Here is a 21,991-nt window from a genome sequence, read left to right as displayed (position 1 = left end):
CAGCGTGAGAAGGAATCCTGGAAAACCACTGGTCCCGGAAACTGGGTCCCTCCAAGCGCTGTTTCTGCTCTACTTCTGGAACAGGACAGCCCTTGTTTTGCCTCTCTTTTTTTCAAGGTGGTGCAAGAGCAGGGGGGGGTTTCTCCTCCTCCTCCTCCTTCTCCTCCTCCTCCTGTCTCTGAGAGGAGGAGCAAAGCGGTTTGAATAATCCAAGTTTTGAGCATGGCTAGTTAACTTCCTGCTTGTGAGTTGGCTGTACAAAGGAAAGGCAAGCTGGAAGGGTCTTCTTCTTTTTTCTCCCTCTCTCTCTCTCTCTCTCTCTCTTTCTCTCTGTGTTTTTCAAGGAGAGACAACTTCCTCCATCCACTCCTTGCTGCTATTTTTGTCTTCTTTTGCTTTGGATGCCCCAAAACTCCAGCCATCCTAGCTAGCGGGAGACCCAATCCAATCCTCTTCAAGGCTGGATTATGTCTCGGATAGAGTCTCTGGCCAGGTCTAAAATCGATCGGAAGAAAGAAAACGTCTTGAAGGTTAGTTCCGCTCCTGGGGGGGGGGTCTTTCTTTAACTAGGGTTTGGGCTGAGATCTAGGGAGACAGCTCAGCTCTTTGAGGAGTTGTGTATTGTGGCGTAGGCTTTTTTTGGGGAGGGGGATTTGATGTCGGTTTGATGCTCGGTTTCTGGGCTTTCCAGATAGTGTGCTTTGGGGAAAATATTGGAAGGGATGGAGGGGGGGGGGCATGGCTATCCAGGCTGCAACAAGCCTTTGTGGCCCTCTTCCACCCTGCAAATGTGTAGATGCTTGGGGCAGTTTTATGAATTCACCCTCACGTGGGATTTCGGAGGAACTAGTTCCAAACGAAGAGACAGAAATGGCTTGTATTCTTCCCACCCACCCTCGGCCTGGAATCCTAATTTGGGATGAGAGGTCAAAATGAATTGTCAGCGATGATGAACACGTGCCCGTGATTTTAATCTGAATTGGTAAAACTTTGCAGGCTGTTCAAACAGCACGGGATTGGTGTCCGAACTCCCTCTCTAGCTGGGTTGCTGAACGCGTCCAGTACGGTATGAAAATAAAACTAGGGCCTTCCAAATCGGTCTTGGGTTGCAGCCAAAGACACAAATAGACGGATCTGCTTTTGTCGCTCGGTTCTGCTTTTGTCGCTCGGTTCCGCAGTTTGAAAACTGCCTTATCCATGTGGCGCTGAAAGCACCCTATAATTTTATTTGCATCTTTAAAGCGTGCCTCTTCCCTCCCTCCCACCCCCCACTTCTGGTTTCAGATCTTGCCTTGCCAGATGTCCCTTTCTTTCAAAGGGTTGCCCCAGTTCCCCCAAACAATAGAGCTTTCTGTAGTTACAACATAAAAGGATATCCCTTACACGGACGATTCACAAATGTAGCCACAATTGTGCAAAACAAGTCCTTCTGCCTTGTCGGTTTCAGTTCTTTTAGCTTGTTCCTCATTTTGCTGTCTTTAAGAGAGTTTGCTTGGAGTCTCCTTTATGAATCAAACCATCTTAACTGTTCCGGAGTGCAAAAATTGAAGCGTGTCCCCAACTGCGCAGAGCCTGGCTTGGCTGCTTCGCCTACCCCTTCACGTGGGGCAAGACAATGGCTGTCTAACATTGGGGGTGCCGCTTAACCTCGAGGCATTCCAGTTCAGGGTCTCCCACCTGTTGACGAGGAGGTGGCGCATGGCGCCGTGTGCAAACTCTCGGAAGCTGTAGATCTTCTAGGCAGATCATTTTTGGCTGCAAAAGTCCCACTGCTTTCTGAAATGTAACTAATACAGTGAACGATTCTGGAAGTCCCTGCTCCTGGCCCAATCTACCTGATAGGGCTGTTGTGAAGAGGGAATGGAGAAGCCACATGTGCTGTCTTCAAAGTCATGCAAGTGGTGCTCAAATTATAATAATAATAACCAGAATCGAGCTGGAAGGGACTTTGGAGGTCTTCTAGTCCAACCTCCTGCTCAAGCAGGAGGTCCTATACCATTTCAGACAGGGGGCTGTCCAGTCTCTTCTTAAAAGCCCCCTGTAATGGAGTGCCCACAACTTCTGGTGGCAAGCTGTTCCACTGGTTAATTGTTCTTACTGTTAAGAAGATTCCCCTTACTTCTAGGTTGGATTTCTCCTTGATTGGTTTTTATGACCACAATTGGGACCAGAATGTCTGTTGGTAAGCAAGACGATTGTTAAATGAGTTGTGCCTAATTTTACAACCTTTTTTGCCACAGTTGTTCATAGAACCACTGCAGTTGTTAAGTGAATCATACGGTTGTTAAGCATTGACTTTCCTTGTTGGAAGCCAGCTGGGAAGGTTGCAAATGGCAGTTCACATGACCCTGGATTGCTGCAGTTGTTGTAAATTCATCCAGTTGTCAAATATTCAAATTTTGATCAGGTGATTGGGAATGCTGCAATGGTCATGGGTGTGAGGACTTGTCAAAAATAACTTTTCAGTGTCGTTGTAACATTAAACGGTTGCTAAATGAATGGTTGTAAGTTGAGGACTATCTGTAGTGGAAGGTCGGCTATACATGCAGTAACTAAATAAGATCAGTTTTGGAATACAGGCAGTCCTCAACTTACAACCGTTCATTTAGTGACAGTTCAAAGTTACAATGGCCCTGAAAAAAGCGAACATTTTTCACTGCAAATGACCATTGCAGCATCTCCATGATCACATGATCAAAATTCAAACCACTTGGCAACTGACGGTTGCCATGTCCCGGGATCATGTGATCCCCTTTTGCGACCTTGTGGGCAAGCAAAGTCAACCCGGGAGCTTAACTTAACAACCAGGTTACTAACTCATCGACTGCAATGATTCACTTAACAACTGTGACAAGAAAGGTCGTAAAGTGGGGCAAAATTCAATTAACCGTCTCAGACATTTTGGGCTCAATTGTGGTCGTAAGTCAAGACTATCTGTTTGGGAAAGCCATTTTTCTTGATTCTTTTGTAAAGTTGGACAAACTCCTCTGTCTCAAAGTGGAATTTTGAGTCGTTTTTTTTTTTATATATAGCAGACTGGGACATTTGAGGGAGGGAGAATCTGTTTCCTAAGAACAGAAGCACGTAGTGTGTCAATTCTTTAAATTAAAAGGAAAAAAAAAAAAAGCAATGCCTTGGGGTAACCTTGTGAAATGAGAGCGACGGAAAAGGAGGGGTCTTTGTGGATTGCTCCCTCCCTTCAGTTCTGCAGAAATGATGGAGGGGAGAGAGGGGGGGGGACACATCTCCATCCGCCATTGCGCTGCGATTTATTCCGGCATTAAGGGAACCATGCTTGTAACAAGTCGGGAGGTTTAATGGTAGTTATTTTTAAACGGCTCAACTGCCGAGCCTAAAATAACGTTCCCATCTTTAAAACTTTTTTTCTTTTCTTTTTTTAAACCCTAAAATTTTTCTTTTTAACCTCGTGGGGGATGGGAGAACGATCTCAGATTCATGCCTTTATAGTTGAAACTCGGATTTGAAACTTGAGTTGACCATGTCTAACAGATTAACAAACAGCTGTAAAAAAAAATAATAACAAATCCCACTTTACACCAACTTTGGGAAAACGTTTAGCTTGCAGACCTCATGTTTATCCTTACGGGAGTGAGATGAAGTTGATTGTTCCTTCCCATTTTACAGAGAGGGGACTAAGAGCTGTAGGCAAGTTATTTCGGTTCAGTTTTCCTGGGGCAACTAGGCCTACTCACATGACGTTGCTCTCTTCTCACAAGACCCAGAAGAGCTACAAAGACACATACAAGAGCTGCACATACAAAGCAGGAGAACCATCTGGCTTAAAAATAACACCCCCCCCCAAAAAAGAGCCAGGTTATGTTTAATAAATTTACCAAAGAAAGAAAAAAAGTTTGTATCTGGAGAAGAACGAGACCTAAGTAGACCATTATACCTTGGCCAACCGATCTCGGTGGAAAGTGATACAATAAAGGAAATTGAACGGCGTTTTAAATGTGGTTGGCAGGCATTTGGCAAGCTGAGCGTAATTTCCAAGAATAACCTCCCCCCCCAGGCCTGAAGAGAAAAGTTTTCGACCAGCGTGTGCCACCTGCTCTAACATATGCCGGCGAAATCTGGACCCTAACCTCACAATCGATACAAAAGCTACGAGTGGCGCAAAGAAAAAGACATGCTCGGCATCACGGGACAAGAGAGGAAGACCTGCACGTGGATCATTAGGGAACAAAGGAAAACATACGAGGCCATCAAGAGAGTAAAAGAATGGAAATGGAAATGGGGATGGTCACATAGCAAGAAGAACCGACGGCTGATGGTGGACCAAGGCGGTCATAGAGTGGATCCCCCTTGATCAAAAGCGCCCACGAAAGAGACCTCAAACAAGAGGGAGCGACGACATCAGGAAGGGTCGCGGGTCCAGTTGGCCAAAGGAAAGCTGAGGACCGTATTGGTGGGAAACATGCGGAAGAGGCCTTCATCCTGCAGTAGATGGACCATGGCTAAGATGATGATGAATGATGGTCTGTGCCTGCCTGCCTGCCTACCTAGCTAGCTACCTACCTACCTACCTTGTCTGTCTGTCTGTCTATCTATCTTTATCTAGCTATCTACCTACCTACCTATTAAGAACCGATGGCCGGTGGACCAAGGCGGTCATAGAATAGATCCCACTTGGTTAAAAGCACCCACAAAAGAGATCCAAAACAAGATGGACATCAGGAAGGATTGTGGGTCCAATTGGCCAAAGGAAAGCTCAGGACCGTATTGGTGGGAAACATGCGGAAGAGGCCTTCATCCTGCAGTGGATGGACCATGGCTAAGATGATGATGAATGATGGTGTGTCTGCCTGCCTGCCTGCCTAGCTAGCTAGCTAGTTAGCTACCTTGTCTGTCTGTCTGTCTATCTATCTATCCATCCATCCATCCAGAACCGATGGCCAGTGGACCAAGGCGGTCATAGAATGGATCCCCCTTGATCAAAAGGGCCTACGAAAGAGACCTCAAACAAGATGGACACCAGGAAGGGTCGTGAGTCCAACTGGTCAAAGGAAAACTCAGGAGCGTATTGGTGGGAAGCATGCGGAAGAGGCCTTCATCCTGCAGTGGATAGACCATGGCTAGGAGGAGGATGGGGGAACCAGGCCTACTTGTTAAGTCATGATACAATTTATTTGGTGGGGACGTGGTGCGTTGTGGGAACCCAGCCACGTTGCCTTGTTAACTCAGGTGTGGTTGCCGGGAATCCAGGGACTTGAGGGAGCGTTTGCTTCCTTTGTCTGAGGCTCCAGGGACGGACTGTTTTTCCCCTTTGTGTTCCACAACAGGCGAGGCAGGAGGGAGGGAGAGACGCCGAGGCCGGGCGGCAGTCGGGAGCGCCCCTTTGAGCGATGCCGGGCGAGCGCGCTCGCTTTGGCTAGCTCTTTGGTGCTTCTGGGCTTAGCGATCCAGCTTCCGTGGTGGCAGCGTGGCAGCGCATGCTTCCTACTGTCGCACTTCTCATTTCGGAAGCGCTCGGGTGCTGCCCTTTGTGGGTTTCTCTTCCCGCCCGGCCTCTTGCAAAACAGGGGAATGTTGAAATAGCCCAGTCTTGTTTTTGTTGGGGCTGGGGCGAAGGGAAGGGGCCAGTTGGAAGGCCCCTCCAAGTTGATGGAAGACTTGTTCTGTCCACCCCTCTTTGGCAGACGCAGCTGGCAGCCCCAGCCCTCTCTGCTGACCAGACCTGGTGGCCATTGATCAGGCAGATGTTTCACAGAAGCTGGAGGTTTTACACTGAGAAGGAAGCCGAGGGCTGGGAAGCAAGCATTTCGAACCCTTGAACCCTTTCCACCCAGGCGCAATTCGCACTTTCATCCCTTTGAAAAAGCGGGGGGGGGGAGGGGGAGGGGGTGGGAACTGAGGCCTGGCCTTTGTCCCTTTATCCCAGAAAGTTGATACCTGCAGCCACGCTAGCAATTCATTCACCAGAACACCTCCTTCCTGCCTGTAATTGCTTTGCTATGCTTTTTGGCATTTATTGGGTGGGGGGAAGGGGAGAGAGCAAGAGAGGGAGAGGGAGGGAGGGAGGGAGGGAGAGTAGGGGAGAGAGAGGGAGGGAGAGAGAGAGGGAGGGGGAGAGAGAGGGAGAGAGACAGAGGGAGGGGACAGGGAGAGAGAGGGAGGGAGAAAGAGGGAGAGGGAGGGAGAGAGAGGGAGAGAGAGAAGGAGGAGAGAGAGAGAAAGGGAGAGAGTGAGGGAAGGAGAGACAGAGGGAGGGAGGAGAGAGGGAGAAAGAGGGAGAGGAGGAGAGAGGGGGAGAGGAGGAGGAGAGAAAGGGAGAGAGAGGGAGAGGGAGAAGGGAGAGAGAGAGAGGGAGGGAGAAAGAGGGAGAGGGAGGGAGAGAGGGGGAGAGGGAGGGAGGGAGAGAAAGGGAGAGAGAGGGAGAGGGAGAAAGGGAGAGAGAGAGAGGGAGGGAGAAAGAGGGAGAGGGAGGGAGAGAGAGGGAGAAAGGGAGAGAGTGAAGGAGGGAGAGAGGGAGAAAGAGGGAGAGGGAGAGGGAGGGAGAGAGGGGGAGAGGGAGGGAGGGAGGGAGAGAAAGGGAGAGGGAGAGGGAGAGAGGGGGAGAGGGAGGGAGGGAGGGAGAGAAAGGGAGAGGGAGAGGGAGAGGGAGAGAGGGAGGGAGAGAGAGGGAGAGGGGAGAGGGAGAGGGGAGAGGGAGATAGATATGTTGCTGTTGTCTCTTTGTGACCTTTGTTTTAACTTATGACCACAGCTGAGACCAAACTTTCTGTTGCTAGGCAAGTGAGTTGTGCTTCATTTAACAACCTTTCCCCCATGGTTGTTAAGTGAATCACTGCAGTTGCTAAGTGAATTCTGCGGTTATTACACGAATCTGGCTTCCCCCGTTGACTTTGCTGGTCAGCAGCCAGCTAGGAAGGTTACAGGGGGTGGTCACGTGACCCCAGGACTCTGCAACTGTCCTAACTACAGGTCGGGTTGCCAAGTGCCATGGAGATGCCGTGACGGTCGTAAGTATGAAAAACAGTCACGGCTAGTCTAAAGAAAAGAAGAAACAGGGGAGAGACATGATAGCAGTGTTCCAGTATCTGAGGGGCTGCCACAAGGCAGAGGGGGTCACGTTATTCTCCAAAGCACCTAAGGCAAGACAAGAAACAATGGTTGGAAACTGATCAAGGAACGAAGCAACCTGGAATTAAGGAGAAACTTCCGGACAGTGAGGACAATTAACCAGTGGAACAACCTGCCACCAGAAATCGTGGGCGCTCCATCACTGGAGGTTTTTAAGAAGAGGTGCTAGATAGTCACTTGTCTGAAATGGTATAGGTTCTCCTGCTTGAGCAGGGGGCTGGACTAGAAGACCTCCAAGATCCCTTCCAGCTTCTCTTCTCTTCTCTTCTATTCTCTTCTCTTCTCTTCTATTCTATTCTATTCTATTCTATTCTATTCTATTCTATTTTCCGGTGCCCTTGTAACTTCGAACGGTCACCAAATGGACTGCTGTAAGTCGAGGACTACCTGTATTCCGTTGGCTCTCAGTAAAGAGACCCTGTGGATTTAGTGGTTGTTGGAGAGGTTGTTGTCTTGGTTGCACCACCCAGTTGTAAATCTTTGTAGAAGAAAACAAACAGTGGGGATTCCCTAAGTAAGTTTAATGGGCAATCTGGCATTTATTTGGCTTCAGAAGTGGATGTTTCCTCCCTCTCTTTTTCCTTTTCTTTTTCAACCTCTGCTGAACATCATCCCCCAGTAGTCCTGCTTTATATTTTCATTCCCCTCCCTTTCCAGAAACTTGGGAATGGTGCCATCTTCCCAGCCAGTGCCACGTCTTTTCACCGGTCGTAATCCTCAGTCATTGTGGTTTTGCCTGACGGTTGAGGGAGATCCATGCTCATTAGCGGGGAATTGGGGGTGAGGAAACAGGCTGGGGTAGCCCCCAGTCTGCCCTGGCATTCAAATTTAACCCCAGGCCCAATGTTGCTTGGAGGGGGCTGCCTAAGCTAATGCCCACCTCTGTGTCTGTTTCTTTTGTCAACTTTTCTTTCTCTCCTCAAACTTTTCCCTTCAAAATAAATATCAGTGTGTCAGGAAATTAAATCTACTTTTTAATGTGCTGGTTGTGAATAAAGAGAGGAAGAGTTGGTGTTATTTTTTGGCATTGTGTTTGGGGGAGTTATTTTATCTTTGTCAAATCGTTATCATCCTACTAGCCATTGTCTGTCCACTGCGGGATGAAGGCTTCTTCCAAATGTTTCCCACCAATACTGTCCTGAGCTTTCTTTTGCCAATTGGGCCCACCCTACTTGCTGGTGTCATCGCTCCATCTTGCTTGAGGTCTCTTTTGTGGATGCTTTTGAGCAAGTGGGATCCATTCTATGACCGCCTTGGTCTATCTACCATCAGTTCTTGAGAGATAGAGAGATAGATAGACCATAGAAGGACCTTGGAGGTCTTCTAGTCCAACCCCCTGCTCATGCTGGAAAGCCTATACCGTTCTAGAGAAATGTCCAATCTCTTCTTGAAGACCTCCAACAATGGAGCACCCACAACCTCTGGAGGGAAGCTGTTCCATTGATTAATTGTTCTCATAGTCAGAACATTTCTCCTTGGTTCTAAGCTTATATCGCTTCTTGGTAGATTTCTATCTGTTATTTTTTGTTCTGCCCTCAAGTGCTTTGGAAAATAGGTCAATCCCCTCTTCGCTGCAACAGCCCCTCAAGTACTGGAAGGCTGCTATCATGTCCCCCCCCCAATTCTTTTCTCTATACACAAGACCAGGGGTAGGCAACCTTGGCTCTTTTATGACTCGTGGACTTCAACTCCCAGAATTCCCGAGCCACCCCTGCTGAGGGGAAAGGGAGAGGTTTCCAAGCTGAGCTGTGCTGGCTCAGGAATGCTGGGAGTTGAAGTCCACGAGTCATAAAAGAGCCAAGGTTGCCTCCCCTGTGCTAGAGTTGAGTTCTCATCTGGTTGAGAGTGTAAAGAACAATATCTAGTGTCTAAATCAGGGGTCTTCAAACTCGGCAGCTTTAAGACTTGTGGACTTCAACTCCCAGAATTCCTGAGCCAGCCACGCTGAGGGGAAAGGGAGAGTTTCCAAGCTGAGCCATACTGGCTCAGGAATTCTGGGAGTTGAAGTCCATAAGTCAGAAAGCGGCCTAGCCCTAGGCCAGGGGTAGGCAGGCAACCTTGGCTCTTTTATGACTTGTGGACTTCAACTCCCAGAATCCTTGAGCCAGCCATGCTGAGGAGAAATGGAGAGGTTTCCAAGCTGAGCCATGGCTGGCTCAGGAATTCTGGGAGTTGAAGTCCGCGAGCCATAAAAGAGCCAAGGTTGCCTACCCCTGCACTAGACACATCCAGTTCCCTCAATCCTTCATTGTATAGTTTAGCCTCCAGTCCCGTAACAATCTTTGGTGTTCTTCTCTGCACTCTTTTTAAGATCTCAGTATCCAGGTTTTCCCTCTAAATAATTGCTGCTTATTGGTATCTCAAACCCATCAGCTCACCTTTTCTTTGAGCCCTTTTTTAAACGTTGAGTTGCATCAGTTAAAACAATTATTTTAATATCATTGGGAACAGAACCAAGTACAGGTTAACAACAGCTCCTTTAGGGACAGTTCAAAGTTACAAGGGCATTGAAAAAAGTGACTTATGACCATTTTTCACACTTAGGACTGCTGTAGCATCCCCAGGGTCAGGAGCTCAGCAACTGACTCCTATTTACGACGGCTGCAGTGTCCCAGGGTCATGTTCTTCATATGTTTTAGTCTCCAGGCCTTTTAGTCATATCAGTTGCTCTTTTTCTTCTCTTCTTTCCAGTTCCAGTTGAGTTGTAAAACTAATATAATTATTTGGCCTGGTCTTACGTTTTACTTATATTTTTCCAAAACTTTCCTCCTTTTTCTCTGGGCTCCAGTGATCCTGTGCGAAAGATGCTCCAGATAAACAAGGCTTGAGTCCTTCTTCCCACCTTCTGCTTGTGGCGTTGCAGATTGTGTCCTGTAAACCAGATTGCCCTGTGCTCTGGATGAGAGCAGCCGGGACTGGGCCTAAGCCAATATTTGCTTAACTACAGCAGTGTTTGCTCAAAGGGCTACAGTTGGCTGGGTTTCCATGATACACTGACCCACCAACCATGATTTACAATCCACAGTCCGCTGGATTCACCAAGACCAGCAGCAAATGCAGGCAGGTAGGCTTATTGTGATGCCTAAAGCCCCCCCCCCTCACATACACAAACACACACACAGACACTTCCCCCAGCCAAGCCAGAGATCTTCCTGTCCTGTTCACTCCCGCGTCTTCACTACCTGGCTGCCTTCCCAGTTGGTAGCTGGAGCTGAACTGAAAAACACTGAACAACAATTGTGCCTGAGTGTCCAAGCATTTCTGCCCCTCCCTCAACAGAGGCCATTTAGGCAAGGCAGAGAAGGGCTAGATTGGGCTGCTTCTTGCACCCTTTGTGAGCACATGCCAGGAGTGTTGCACTCTTTTTGTGGGGGAGGTAGGGTCTGGGGGAGGTGGCTGGAATTCTGGGAGTTGAAGTCCACAAGTCATCAAAGGGCCAAGTTGGAAGACCCCTGTGCTAAGAGGACCATGAGATCCATAGGCTGCTGTCTTCCCACAGGTCCCCATGACTTGAAGTAGGCCTTGCAATGTAAGGAAGGTTCTTCAGCTGAGCTAAGTGGTGTCTCCTGCAGCTGCTGGAAGGTCTCCTTGTCTGTCTTCCTTGACTGAATTATCCACTTGTTCACTAATGGGCAGGTGTTCTGCAGTAACGTGACACATCCCAAAGAGATGCTGCAGGGCTGCCCAACTTTTTCGATGCTGCACAGATAAGCTGGGAATGGCTCCACCCGGCTCTTCACCTCAGTGAGTTGCAGCGTGTTTAGCCACCTTCCTTAAGGCAATGACTTTCTCTCAGCATAAGACCTATCACATAGATCTGGTGTGGTTTATTTGCAGTGTTTCTGATCCCCTCTGTTTCTGCACAACTGTATATTCTCCAGATTTTATGATACCCCTGAAGCAGCAGCCATAGCCAAAATCTACCTCAATTCAAGTAATGATAATTCTGCTCACCGATCCCTCCCAGATGGTGTTTCCTGCAGCTAAAGAAACTCAATCAGAATAGAGTTGGAAGGGACTTTGGAAGTCTTCTAGTCCAACCCCCTGCTCAAGCAGGAGACCCTATACCATTTCAGATAGGTAGCTGTCAGGTCTTTTCTTAAAAACCTCCAGTGATGAAACACCTAGAACTTCTAGAGCAGTGGTTCTCAACCTTTCTAATGCCGCGACCCCATAATGCAGTTCCCCATGTTGTGGTGACCCCCAACCACTTATACATCACCGGGTGCCAGGGGCATGGTCAAAGAAAAGGGGGGAAAAAATGGCGGACAGCCTTGTTTGGCGACCCCCATGAAATGGTCGTTCGACGCCAAATGGGGTCCCGACCCACAGGTTGAGAACCACTGTTCTAGAGGCAGGCTGTTCCACTGGTTAATTGTTCTCACTCTTAGGAAGTTTCTCCTTAATTCCAGGTTGCTTCTCTCCTTGATTAGTTCCCATCCATTGCTTCTTGTCCTGCCTTCAGGTGCTTTGGGAAATAACTTGACCCCCCCCTTCTTTGTGGCAGCCCCTCAAATACTGGAATACTGCTATTACGTCCCTCTTTTCTCTACACTGGCCATACCCAATTCCTGCAACCATTCTTCCTATGTTTTAGTCTCCAGGCCTTTAATTATCCTAGTTGCTTTTCTCTGTACTTTTTCCAAACATCTTTTTTTATAATGTGGAGACCAAAACTGGATGTAGTATTCCAGGTGTGGTCGTACTAAAGCTTTATGAAGTGGTACTAATACTTTGCATGATTTTGATTCTATGCCTCTGTTTATACAACCAAGGATTGTATTAGCTGTTCTGGCGGCTGCCACACACGGCTGGCTCATGTTTAAGTGATTAAGGACTCGGGGGTCTCCCTCACAGCCCCCCACTTGTTTACTCTGGCTTATGAGCTGCTTTGATGCTTCTCACCATTGTAAAACATTTGTTACAACAGTTACTTAGTGCTATGTGACAGTTGCCCAGGTTGAGTGTGGCCAAGCAGTTTCCAAAGTGATTTTCAAGAAGCCGTGGGAACCTTTTGGGAACCTCATTCCAGCTGCTCAACTAAAATAGTTGGAGCTGGCCTAATGTGAAATAACTTCCCTTTGACTGTTGTACGTGTGAGAAACTATTTTGGGTGGGTAGGGAGGGCATGCAGATGATACCACTCTAATGGCAGAAAGTGAAGAGGAACTAAAGAGCCTCTTGATGCGGGTGAAGAAAGAGAGTGCCAAAGTTGGCTTGAAACTCAACATTAAAAAAAACAAAATCATGGCATCCGGCCCTCTCAATTCCTGGCAAATAGATGGGGAAGAAATGGAGGTAGTGACAGATTTTATTTTTCTGGGCTCCAAGATCACCTCAGATGGGGACTGCAGCCAAGAAATTAAAAGACGCTTGCTCCTGGGGAGGAAGGCTACGGCAAATCTAGACAGCATTCTAAAAAGCAGAGACGTCACCCTGCCAACAAAAGTGCGTGTAGTCAAGGCCTTGGTTTTCCCAGTTGCAATGTATGGCTGTGAAAGTTGGACCCTAAGAAAGGCTGAGCGCCAAAGAATGGAGGCCTTTCAACTCTGGTGCTGGAGAAGACTCCTACGAGTCCCCTGGACTGCAAGGCGATCCAACCGGTCAGTCCTAGAGGAGATCAACTCTGACTGCTCTTTAGAAGGCCGGATCCTGAAGCTGAAACTCAAATACTTTGGCCACCTAATGAGAAGGAAGGACTCCCTGGAGAAGAGCCCGATGCTGGGAAAGATGGAGGGCAAGAGAAGAATGGGACGACAGAGAATGAGATGGCTGTATGGAGTCCCTGAAGCAGGAGGTGTGAACTTCAATGGACTCCAGAAGATGGTAGAGGACAGGAAGACCTGGAGGAACGTTGTCCATGGGGTCGCGATGAGTCGGACACGACTTCGCAATTAACAACAACAACAAGGGAGGGCATCTTTTGCAAAACACTTTTTGCAAAATCTCCTGCAACTCTTTGCATGGGAAATATCCCCCCCAAATAGTGAGATTTTTTAAAACTGCTGGCTGCAGGTCTTCAGTCGCTAGGCAGGGGGAATTGCAGAGGACAGCTGTGCTTGCTGAACGAATCTTGTGTGGCTTGTGTTGCAGCGGCCCTTGTAAAAAGGGTGACTTCTTTTTCTCTCTCCCCCCCCCCCCAGTATTTGCTGAGACAGATGACTCTAAGTCAGCTCTTCTCCAAAATAATCGAGCCTCTTGCATTATTGCTCAAATGTTTGGCAACAGGAAGTCCTTGCCTTGCTTCTTCTTTCTTAGAAGTGGCTGCTATGACAACCTTTCACTTTAACGGAGTCCTAATCTGATCACAGGACTTGGAGATATTTTAATTTGGGGAGCATTTCTAATGAACCCTTCGCACTATTTGCGGTCACATTGCAGTTTGATTGTGGGTGACAATCAACTTTTTTGGACTTAGAAAGTTGTATTCTTGACTTTCTCTCTGTTCCAATTGGTTTGTTTGTCCACATCTATCAAGCCAAGGATCTGGTCTAAATACAGAACTGGGCTAAGTTCCTCAAGCAACGTTTCTGATGCTTGCGCCAGCATTTTTTTTTGTTTGTCTCTGCCGCAGCCTGATCGTACTATGAGCCATGCACAAGGAGTAATGATGTACTTATTCTATGAATGCCTTTGAAGGGTATTGTTGAGTCTGAGCAGGCCAAGTGACTCATGTGATTAGTTCAGAATAGAATAAAGAATACCAGAGCTGGAAGGGATCTTGGAGGTCTTCTAGTCCAACCCCCTGCTCAAGCAGAACTCCCAGCACCATTTCTTCTGAAGGCAAGCTCTTTCCACTGGTTAATTATCCTCACTGTTAGGAAGTTTCTCCTTAATTCCAGGTTGCTTCTCTCCTTTTTTTTTTAATTGAAGAGTTTTATAAAAGTTACAATATAAACCCCAAAACCAACCCACCTTAAACCCCCCTCTCCCTCCCCCACTTCCCAGAGCTGAATACAGGGTTACAATTATAATAATCCTAATCTAACTAACATTAACCAACTCTATAAATAAAGGTTGCTTCTCTCCTTGATTAGTTTCCATCCATTATTTCTTGTCTAACCCTAACCCAGTGGTTCTCAACCCGTGGGTCAGGACCCCATTTGGGGTCGAACGACCATTTCACGGGGGTCGCCAAACAAGGCTGTCCGCCATTTTTCCCCCCTTTTCTTTGGCCACGCCCCTGGCACCCGGTGATGTATAAGTGGTTGGGGGTCACCACAACATGGGGAACTGTATTATGGGGTCGCGGCATTAGAAAGGTTGAAAATCACTGGACTAGAAGATCTCATAAGGTCCCTTCCAGCTGTAGGAGTCTTACGAGCCTTTCCCAATCTGACCCCTTGTGGAAAGCTCGGGACTCCACTAGCACACCTGGAGGGCACCAGGTTGGCAGATGTTTGCTTCTGTTTGAGTGCTGAGGCACGTACGGTAGGGATGGTGGTGGGATTTCTTTTTTTTTTTTAACTTAATAATTTTTTTATTTTTCCAAACTCTCCCCCATACGTATACCGTGATATTTATCAGAGGTTAACATACATTCTTTTTACATTCATATATATAAGATACTTTTAATAAAATGAAATAAATACATAAAGAAATGAAATAAATACATAATCAAATGAATGTATTTATGAATGAATAAACGAATGAAATAAATACATAAACAAATAAACACTTTTGGTGTTGCTCGCTTGCCCATTTCCCCTTTCACTGTATCCACACATTCCTTCTTCTCCCCCTTCTTTCTCCCTTTCTTTTCTTTCTTCCCTACTTCCCTCTTCTTCTTCTCCTCTTCTCTTTCCTTCACACTCTCCTCCCCTTTCTCCCCACCTCTCCTCTTCTCCTCCAACCTTCCTACTTCCTTCTCCCCTCCTTTACTCTCTCCTTTCGTCCCTCTCATCCCTCTTCAGATACAACTCAGGGGTAACGTCCGAGCAACTCCTCTCCAAATTTCGTGGTGGGATTTCTCCGTCAGGGACACACGGTTGTCATGGTTATTGGAAGCAGAGAGGTACGGGGGGGGAAAAAAATGAACTGCCTGGGTGTCTTTTTTTTTTTTAATTTTTTTTTTAACCTCCTCCTCTTCTTCGTGTTTTTTTTCTCTCCGCCTCCTCATTGCGTCTCCTCAATCTGGGCTTTCCAAGACGACTCAAACGTGGTGTTGGTTTTTCTGTGCTTGCTCTCAGGGAACGGGGTTGAGTCAGACAGGAGATTTCAGATGATTCAGTCAGATCCTCCTTCAGGCTAGGATGAGCTATCCCAGGGTTTACGAGGGGCAACTGACCCTCGGCGTCTCAAGACCCCCTGGGCAACCCCCAGGCACAAGGATGAGCGGGAACGGACTGCGGCTGAGCCAGACCCAGAGAGGGAGCAGCGTGGGAAAGGTGTGTTGGGGGCAAGTGTCGGGCGTTTGGGTGTGAAGAAAAAGCCCACCTGCGTGAAGTCAGACACAGGAGAGAATTAGGGGCTGATTAGTTTTCTTCAGCGACTTGTTTCCACTGAAAGTTCAGTTCTTGTTTTTTTTAAATAAAAATAAAAATGGTATTTATAGCTTAAGTTGGTGGTTTGACTCATCAAATGTGCCGCAGCAGAGTTTACAAGCCTAATTCATTTCTGCTTATGATAAAGAGGTGGAATTTCAGCTGCTGTTGTTTTTTTTTTGTGTGTGTGTGTTTTGTTTTTTTTAATTGCGTTTTGGCTGGCTCGTTTTGAGTCACTGGAAGAAGTTGGCCAGCTTTTGGCGGTGTTCTGAATTCCATAAATTCCATAAGTAGATGTGGAACTGGGAAGAGTCCTGGCTTTTGGACAGTGGGCTGATGCTGATGATCGTAGGAATCCTTGTAATTTGGGAGGTCCTGGGTCTTTTACTGTACTGCTTCAGATTCAGCAGCTCATTCTTTTCACGCAAGGCGGGCACAGTAAGCGTTATCTTGGATTGAAATTTATTTTAGTCACATTTCTCTCAAGTGAGACTATATATAAGAAGAAGCGTGCTACGGAACATTTGGGGTTTGAGATGAATCAGAGATGAATTTCTGACCCCCAAATACTTTCAGACGTTGAGATTTTCGGGAGAAAAGAACACAACTTGTTTTCATTTCGGCCTGGGGTCTTTGGCACAACCACGGAGCTAAAGATTTTATGTGCCCTCTCCCAAGTCTGCCTGCGTTATATCTGCAAAATTAAATATGATTTTTTTTAAAAAAGTATGCAGTTTCTATGGTGTTAAATCATAATAATAATAATAATAATAGTAGTAGTAGTAAAGTTGGAAGGGACCTTGGAGGTCATCTAGTCCAACCCCCTGCTCAGGCAGGAAATCCTACACCATTTCGGACAAATGGCTGTCCAGTCTCTTCTTAAAAACTTCCAATGTTGGAGCAATTACTGCTTCTGGAGGCAGGTTGTTCCACTGGTTAATTGTCCTCACTGTGTGAGATGCACTCATTTGTGTGACCCTGCCCTACGTAAGTGCTGGAGTAGAACATGTGAAGGCTTTTGGGGTGGCGGGAAAATCAGAATCCAGCTCCTCAGGTCACGAGGACCTTGTTCACCAGTTCACGCCCGTTAACAAACACCCTCTTTTCTCTCTATTTTTTTTTTCAGAACAAAGAAAAAGAAAGGATGAAGGAAGGCAAAGATAAAGACGCCCGCTATACCAACGGGCACCTCTTCAATTCCATCACAGTCTCTGGCATGACCATGTGTTACGCGTGTAACAAGAGCATCACCGCCAAAGAGGCACTGATTTGTCCAAGTGAGTAAGAGCCCTCCTTATTAGTTCGGAGCGTCTAAGATAGTTTGAATGGATTCAGCAGAGTGAAAGTGTGTGTTAAACACTGGGGGGGGGGACTGTTTCCCCAATCCTTCCCACACGCACACACACACACTTAAATTCCCTGTAGAGCAGTGGTTCTCAACCTGTGGGTCGGGACCCCATTTGGGGTCGAACGACCATTTCACGGGGGTCACCAAACAACGCAGTCCGCCATTCCCCCCCCCTTTTCCTTAGCTGTGCTCCTCCCTTTTATTCTATTGCCTTTTGAAAGCCAATAGAATTGCCTTTTGAAAGCCAATAGACTCTCTTGAATAGAGTCTAATTCTATTGGCTTTCCAAAGCCAATAGGAATTGTCCAGGCTGTCTCTGCCCTGCTGAGCCCGCCAAAAGCCCCATTCTGCAAACGGGGCTGCACCAGTTGAGTAGTCCTCGACTTACGACCGGTTGAGTAGTCCTCGACTTACGACCGGTTGGGGGGAGGTCGCGCCATTAAAAAGGTTGAGAACCACTGCCCCAGCAGATCAAGAGCTGGAGGGAGACAGGTAGCTCCAGGTACAAGGCAGAGCATCCCTTTCCCCACTCTTCTTGCATCCCACTTAGAGGCTGGTTCCCATCTAGTGTCACAGTAAATCCGTTGGGCTGTGATTAGGGAGACGCGGGTTCAAATCCCTGCCTGGTCCTGAAATGCCTTGAATGATTTGGGAGCATTCTCTCCCTCTCCCTGTCTCTCTCCTTTTCTCTCTCCCCATTCTCTCTCATCCTTTCTCCTCCCTCTCTCTCTCTCTCTCTCTCTCTCTCTCTCTCTCTCTCTCTCCCCCCTTCTCCCCCCCCCCCTCCAGCCTATCTTTAGGGCTCCTTGCTGAGTTTTTCCTTTATATTGAGTAGACAGAATGAAGGGTATAAATGCAATCAATATCAGTAGGAACCAATGATTCATAGGCTCTCTGTTTGTTGTCCTTGTTTATTTTTCTTGTTTGGGCCTTTTCTAAGTGTGTTGAAATTAGAGTCTGTACCATGCCAACTGTGAGCCCCCAAGCTTCTGCCAACGCCTGGGCTCAGGACTGGAGGAGGAGGAGGAGGAGTTGTTGTGTGGGTGCTCCCTAATCCCAAACTTGATGTGCGAAGACTGCCCATTCTGTGCGAGCTGCAACAGCCTCTTGCTAAGCAGACAGTGCTGTTGGGCTTTCTCTTCCCTGCTGTAAATTAGGGTGGACTGGACTTGGGGAGATGGATCTCCAGGGAGTAGCTTGGACTCATTGATGTGTTGTGTGAAACCAGCCCTTTTGGTTAATTCATCAGTCCAGGAAATGTTCATGCAGACGTAGTACATTTGAGACCGATTTTAAAGAAACCGATTCAAAATTAATATTCCTTTTGCAATGCGTTTTAATTTAAATATTTGCCCGCCCAATGAAGTCAAAGATACAGAGCTGCGTGCATACCAATTAACCTGCTTTACCATTGCTGTGGATAGTGGAGGCATTCTTCAGTTTGTGTTTTTCATATTTGAACTATGTTTGAATTATGTCGCTGTCGAGGGAGAGCTTGGTGGCTGGGGAATTCTGGGAACTGAAGTCCACAAGTCTTAAGGTTGCCAAAGTTGGAGACCCCTGTTATAGATAATAATAATAATAATAATAATAATAATAATAATAATAATAATAATAGTAGTAGTAGTAGTAGTAGTAGTAGTAGTAGTAGTAATAGTAATAGTAATAATAAAGTTGGAAGGGACCTTAGAGGTCATCTAGTCCAACACCCTGCTCAGGCAGGAACCCTACACCATTTCAGACAAATGGCTGTCCAGTCTCTTCTTAAAAACTTCCAGTGTTGGAGCATTCACTGCTTCTGGAGGCAGGTTGTTCCACTGGTTAATTGTTCTCACTGTCAGGAAGTTTCTCCTTAGTTCTAGGTTGCTTCTCTCTTTGGTTAGTTTCCATGTGTTGCTTCTTGTCCTGCCTTCAGGTGCCTTGGAGAATAGCTTGACTCCCTCTTCTTTGGGGCAGCCCCTGAGATACTGGAACCCTGCTATCATGTCCCCCTCGTCCTTCTCTTCCTTAAACTAGACATACCCAATTCCAGCAACCGTTCCTTATGTGTTTTAGCCTCCAGTCCCCTGATCATCTTTGTTGCTCTTCTCTGTACTCTTTCTAGAGTCTCAACATCTTTTTTACATCGCGGTGACCAAAACTGGATGCAGGATTCCAAGTGTGGCCCTCTTTCTTCTTCCATTTGGCCCAAAGGGTGTACAGGTAGTCCTCGACTTACAGCAGTTCCTTTAGTGACCATTCAAAGTTACACTGTCACTGAAAAAAGTTTTTCACACTTACGACCACTGCAGTATCCCCATGGTCACATGGGCAAAATTGAGCCACTTGGGGAAAGCAGTTTCACTTAACAACCGTGTTTCTAATTTACCAACTGCAGGGATTCACTTAACAACTGTGGCAAGAAAAGTCGTAAAATGGGGCAAAACTCACTTAACAAACGTCTCATTTAGCAACAGAAATTTTGGGCTCAGTTGTGGTCGTAAGCTGAGGGCTACCTGTATTTATGTGTGAGGCACCAGTCCAGGCGCAATATCGCACCTTTTTGTAAGAGAAATGCCTGATGTGCAGGACTGGGTCTGGACAGGAACCCGGCAGTCTTGCAAAGGCTCCCAGGCTGGGTCCCTGCCCTCTCCTTGCTCGTTGTTTCACAACTGGCCTGCAGCCAGATTGTGCTGATTTCCCCTTGTTTAACCGTGGAGGGGGCAAAGTTGCGTTTGTGCAATCAAGCCGTCCCAGGGCCGTTGGCAGCCAGGGGCATCGTCTGGCTGAATGGTGTCCGTTGTCTTCTGAGCCCTTATCTGGGACAGTTCAGTTCTCTGGCCTTGTAACTTTCCTTTTGCAAAGGTGGGGGAGGCCTCTGTCACTGAACAATAAGACCCTGTAGCCACCAAAACTCTTAGGTTTCCCAGCTGAAAAAAAAATGAAAATAAGCGATCTTTGCAAATGCTGTTATTAGACATGGCAATAGCGCTTAGACCAACGGTTCTCCACCTGTGGGTCGGGACCCCATTTGGGGTCGAACGACCATTTCACGGGGGTCGCCAAACAACGCAGCCCGCCATTTTTTCCCCCCTTTTCCTTAGCTGTGCTCCTCCCTTTTATTCTATTGGCTTTTGAAAGCCAATAGAATAGACTCTCTTGAATAGAGTCTAATTCTATTGGCTTTCAAAAGCCAATAGGAATTGTCCAGGCTGTCTCTGCCTTGCTGAGCCCGCCAAAAGTCCCATTCTGCAAACGGTGCTGCACCGGTTGAGTAGTCCTCGACTTACAACCGGTTGAGTAGTCCTCGACTTACGACCGGTTGGGGGTCGCAGCATTAAAAAGGTTGAGAACCACTGATTTAGAGAGTAAAGCACTGTGAAGCGGGATATAAGTCTAAGGGCTATTGCTGTGGCTATTGCTATTGTCATCTTGGCTATTGTTGCCTTTGGAGGGCTCCAATGCTCTGGCCTTTTGGCAAATAGGCCACTCTCCTCCCCGTCCTCTCCGGCAAAGCCAGGATGGGGCAGGACAAGGGGGGAGGACATGTTATGTATGTGGTGAGAACTGGGTCAACAGCACAATTCCTCTCATGTCTGAGAAAATATCTACAGACCCCTCGCATCCTGGACATAAACTGTTTCAACTTCTCCCATCTGGATGCTGCCACAGGGCACTGCATGCCAAAACAATTAGACACAAGGATGGTTTTCCCCCCAGCTCCATCACTCTGCTGAACATCTAATTCCCACAGCCCTGCGTTAGGCCTAAAGCCAAGTAGTAGGGCTGTATTGCTATTATCCTTCTCATCTTTCCTACTACCTTCTCACATTGGTATCTATGATTTATCAATTGTTGCACCTTATAATTAATGATTGTATCTATGATCTATGACCTATCACTTTGTTGTTGTATGTACACCGAGAGCTTATGGACCCGAGACAAATTCCTTGTGTGTCCAATCATGCTTGGCCAATAAAGAATGCTATTGCTATTTCTATTCTATTCTATTCTATTCTATTCTATTCTATTCTATTCTATTCTATTCTGTTTTCTACTCTATTCTATTTTCTATTCTATTCTATTTTCTGTTTTCTATATTCTGTTCTATTCTATTATTCTATTCTACTATTCTATTCTATTTTCTGTTTTCTATATTCTGTCCTATTCTATTATTCTATTTAATTCTATTCTACTATTCTATTCTATTTTCTACTCTATTCTATTTTTTATTCTATTTTCTTTCTATATTTTGTTCTATTTTGTTCTATTCTATTTTATTTTCTGTTTTCTATATTCTGTTCTATTCTATTATTCTATTCTATTCTATTTTCTGTTTTCTATATTCTGTTCTATTCTGTTCTATTCTATTATTCTATTCTTTCTATTTTCTGTTTTTATATTCTGTTCTATTCTATTCTATTATTCTATTCTATTCTATTATTCTATTCTATTTTCTATATTCTGTTCTGTTCTGTTCTATTCTACTATTCTATTCTATTCTATTCTATTCTATTCTATTCTATTCTATTCTATTCTATTCTATTCTATTCTATTCTCTGTTTTCTGTTTTCAGTTTTCTATATTCTGTTCTATTCTGTTCCGTTCCATTCCATTGTGGAATGTATGTAAAAAACCAAATATGTTCTTTTGGCTTTTGCCCTTGGCACGTGTGAATATGATCACGACATTAAGCCCCAAACCATGACTGTGTCCCCATGGACAGGTGACCTCGTGTCAGAGGGAGGGGCTTGCAGCATCTCTTATTTGGCGATTTCTAGCTTTGACAGTCCTAGATCTGCATCAGGTTTTTCCTCCTCCTCCCTCTCCCCCAGGTCTTCAGTGAGAGGAAGGGAGGAAAAACGTTGCCCTTGCCTGACAATGCTGCCTGGGGTTGCCTTCATAAACGCAGAAGGGATCTTAAAGATCCTCTAGTCCACCCCTCTACCCAGTGCAGGATTCCATCTTATCTTAAACCCATCTGGCAAATCTCAAGGCCAGCGTCATTTATTTTACTTTATTAAATTTATATGCCAGCTGTCTCCCCAATAAGATGACTCTGGGCAGCTTCCAAACA

The 21,991-nt window shown here is 46.4% G+C and overlaps 1 protein-coding gene across 6 annotated transcripts in view; it reads left to right on the top strand.

Annotated features, from left to right (window-relative positions):
- ARHGEF2 (Rho/Rac guanine nucleotide exchange factor 2) overlaps window positions 1-21,991 on the top strand; it is a 117,822-nt gene that overhangs the window by 60,578 nt on the left and 35,253 nt on the right. For 2 of the 6 annotated variants that reach the window (XM_039358443.1, XM_039358442.1), the window contains exon 7: window positions 16,714-16,864. In XM_039358443.1, coding sequence (XP_039214377.1) covers window positions 16,714-16,864 — 151 coding nt within the window. Of the gene's footprint in view, window positions 1-245; window positions 531-14,975; window positions 15,119-15,153; window positions 15,492-16,713; window positions 16,865-21,991 lie in introns of those variants that run through there. The other 4 variants (XM_039358445.1, XM_039358446.1, XM_039358448.1 and 1 more) reach the window with 4 other exon arrangements.

Source organism: Crotalus tigris, unplaced genomic scaffold (genome assembly GCF_016545835.1).
Source record: "Crotalus tigris isolate CLP2741 ecotype Arizona unplaced genomic scaffold, ASM1654583v1 scf7180000019021.11574027:1482141, whole genome shotgun sequence".
NCBI lineage: Eukaryota > Metazoa > Chordata > Lepidosauria > Squamata > Viperidae > Crotalus > Crotalus tigris.
This window is presented reverse-complemented; position numbering and strand designations above follow the sequence as displayed.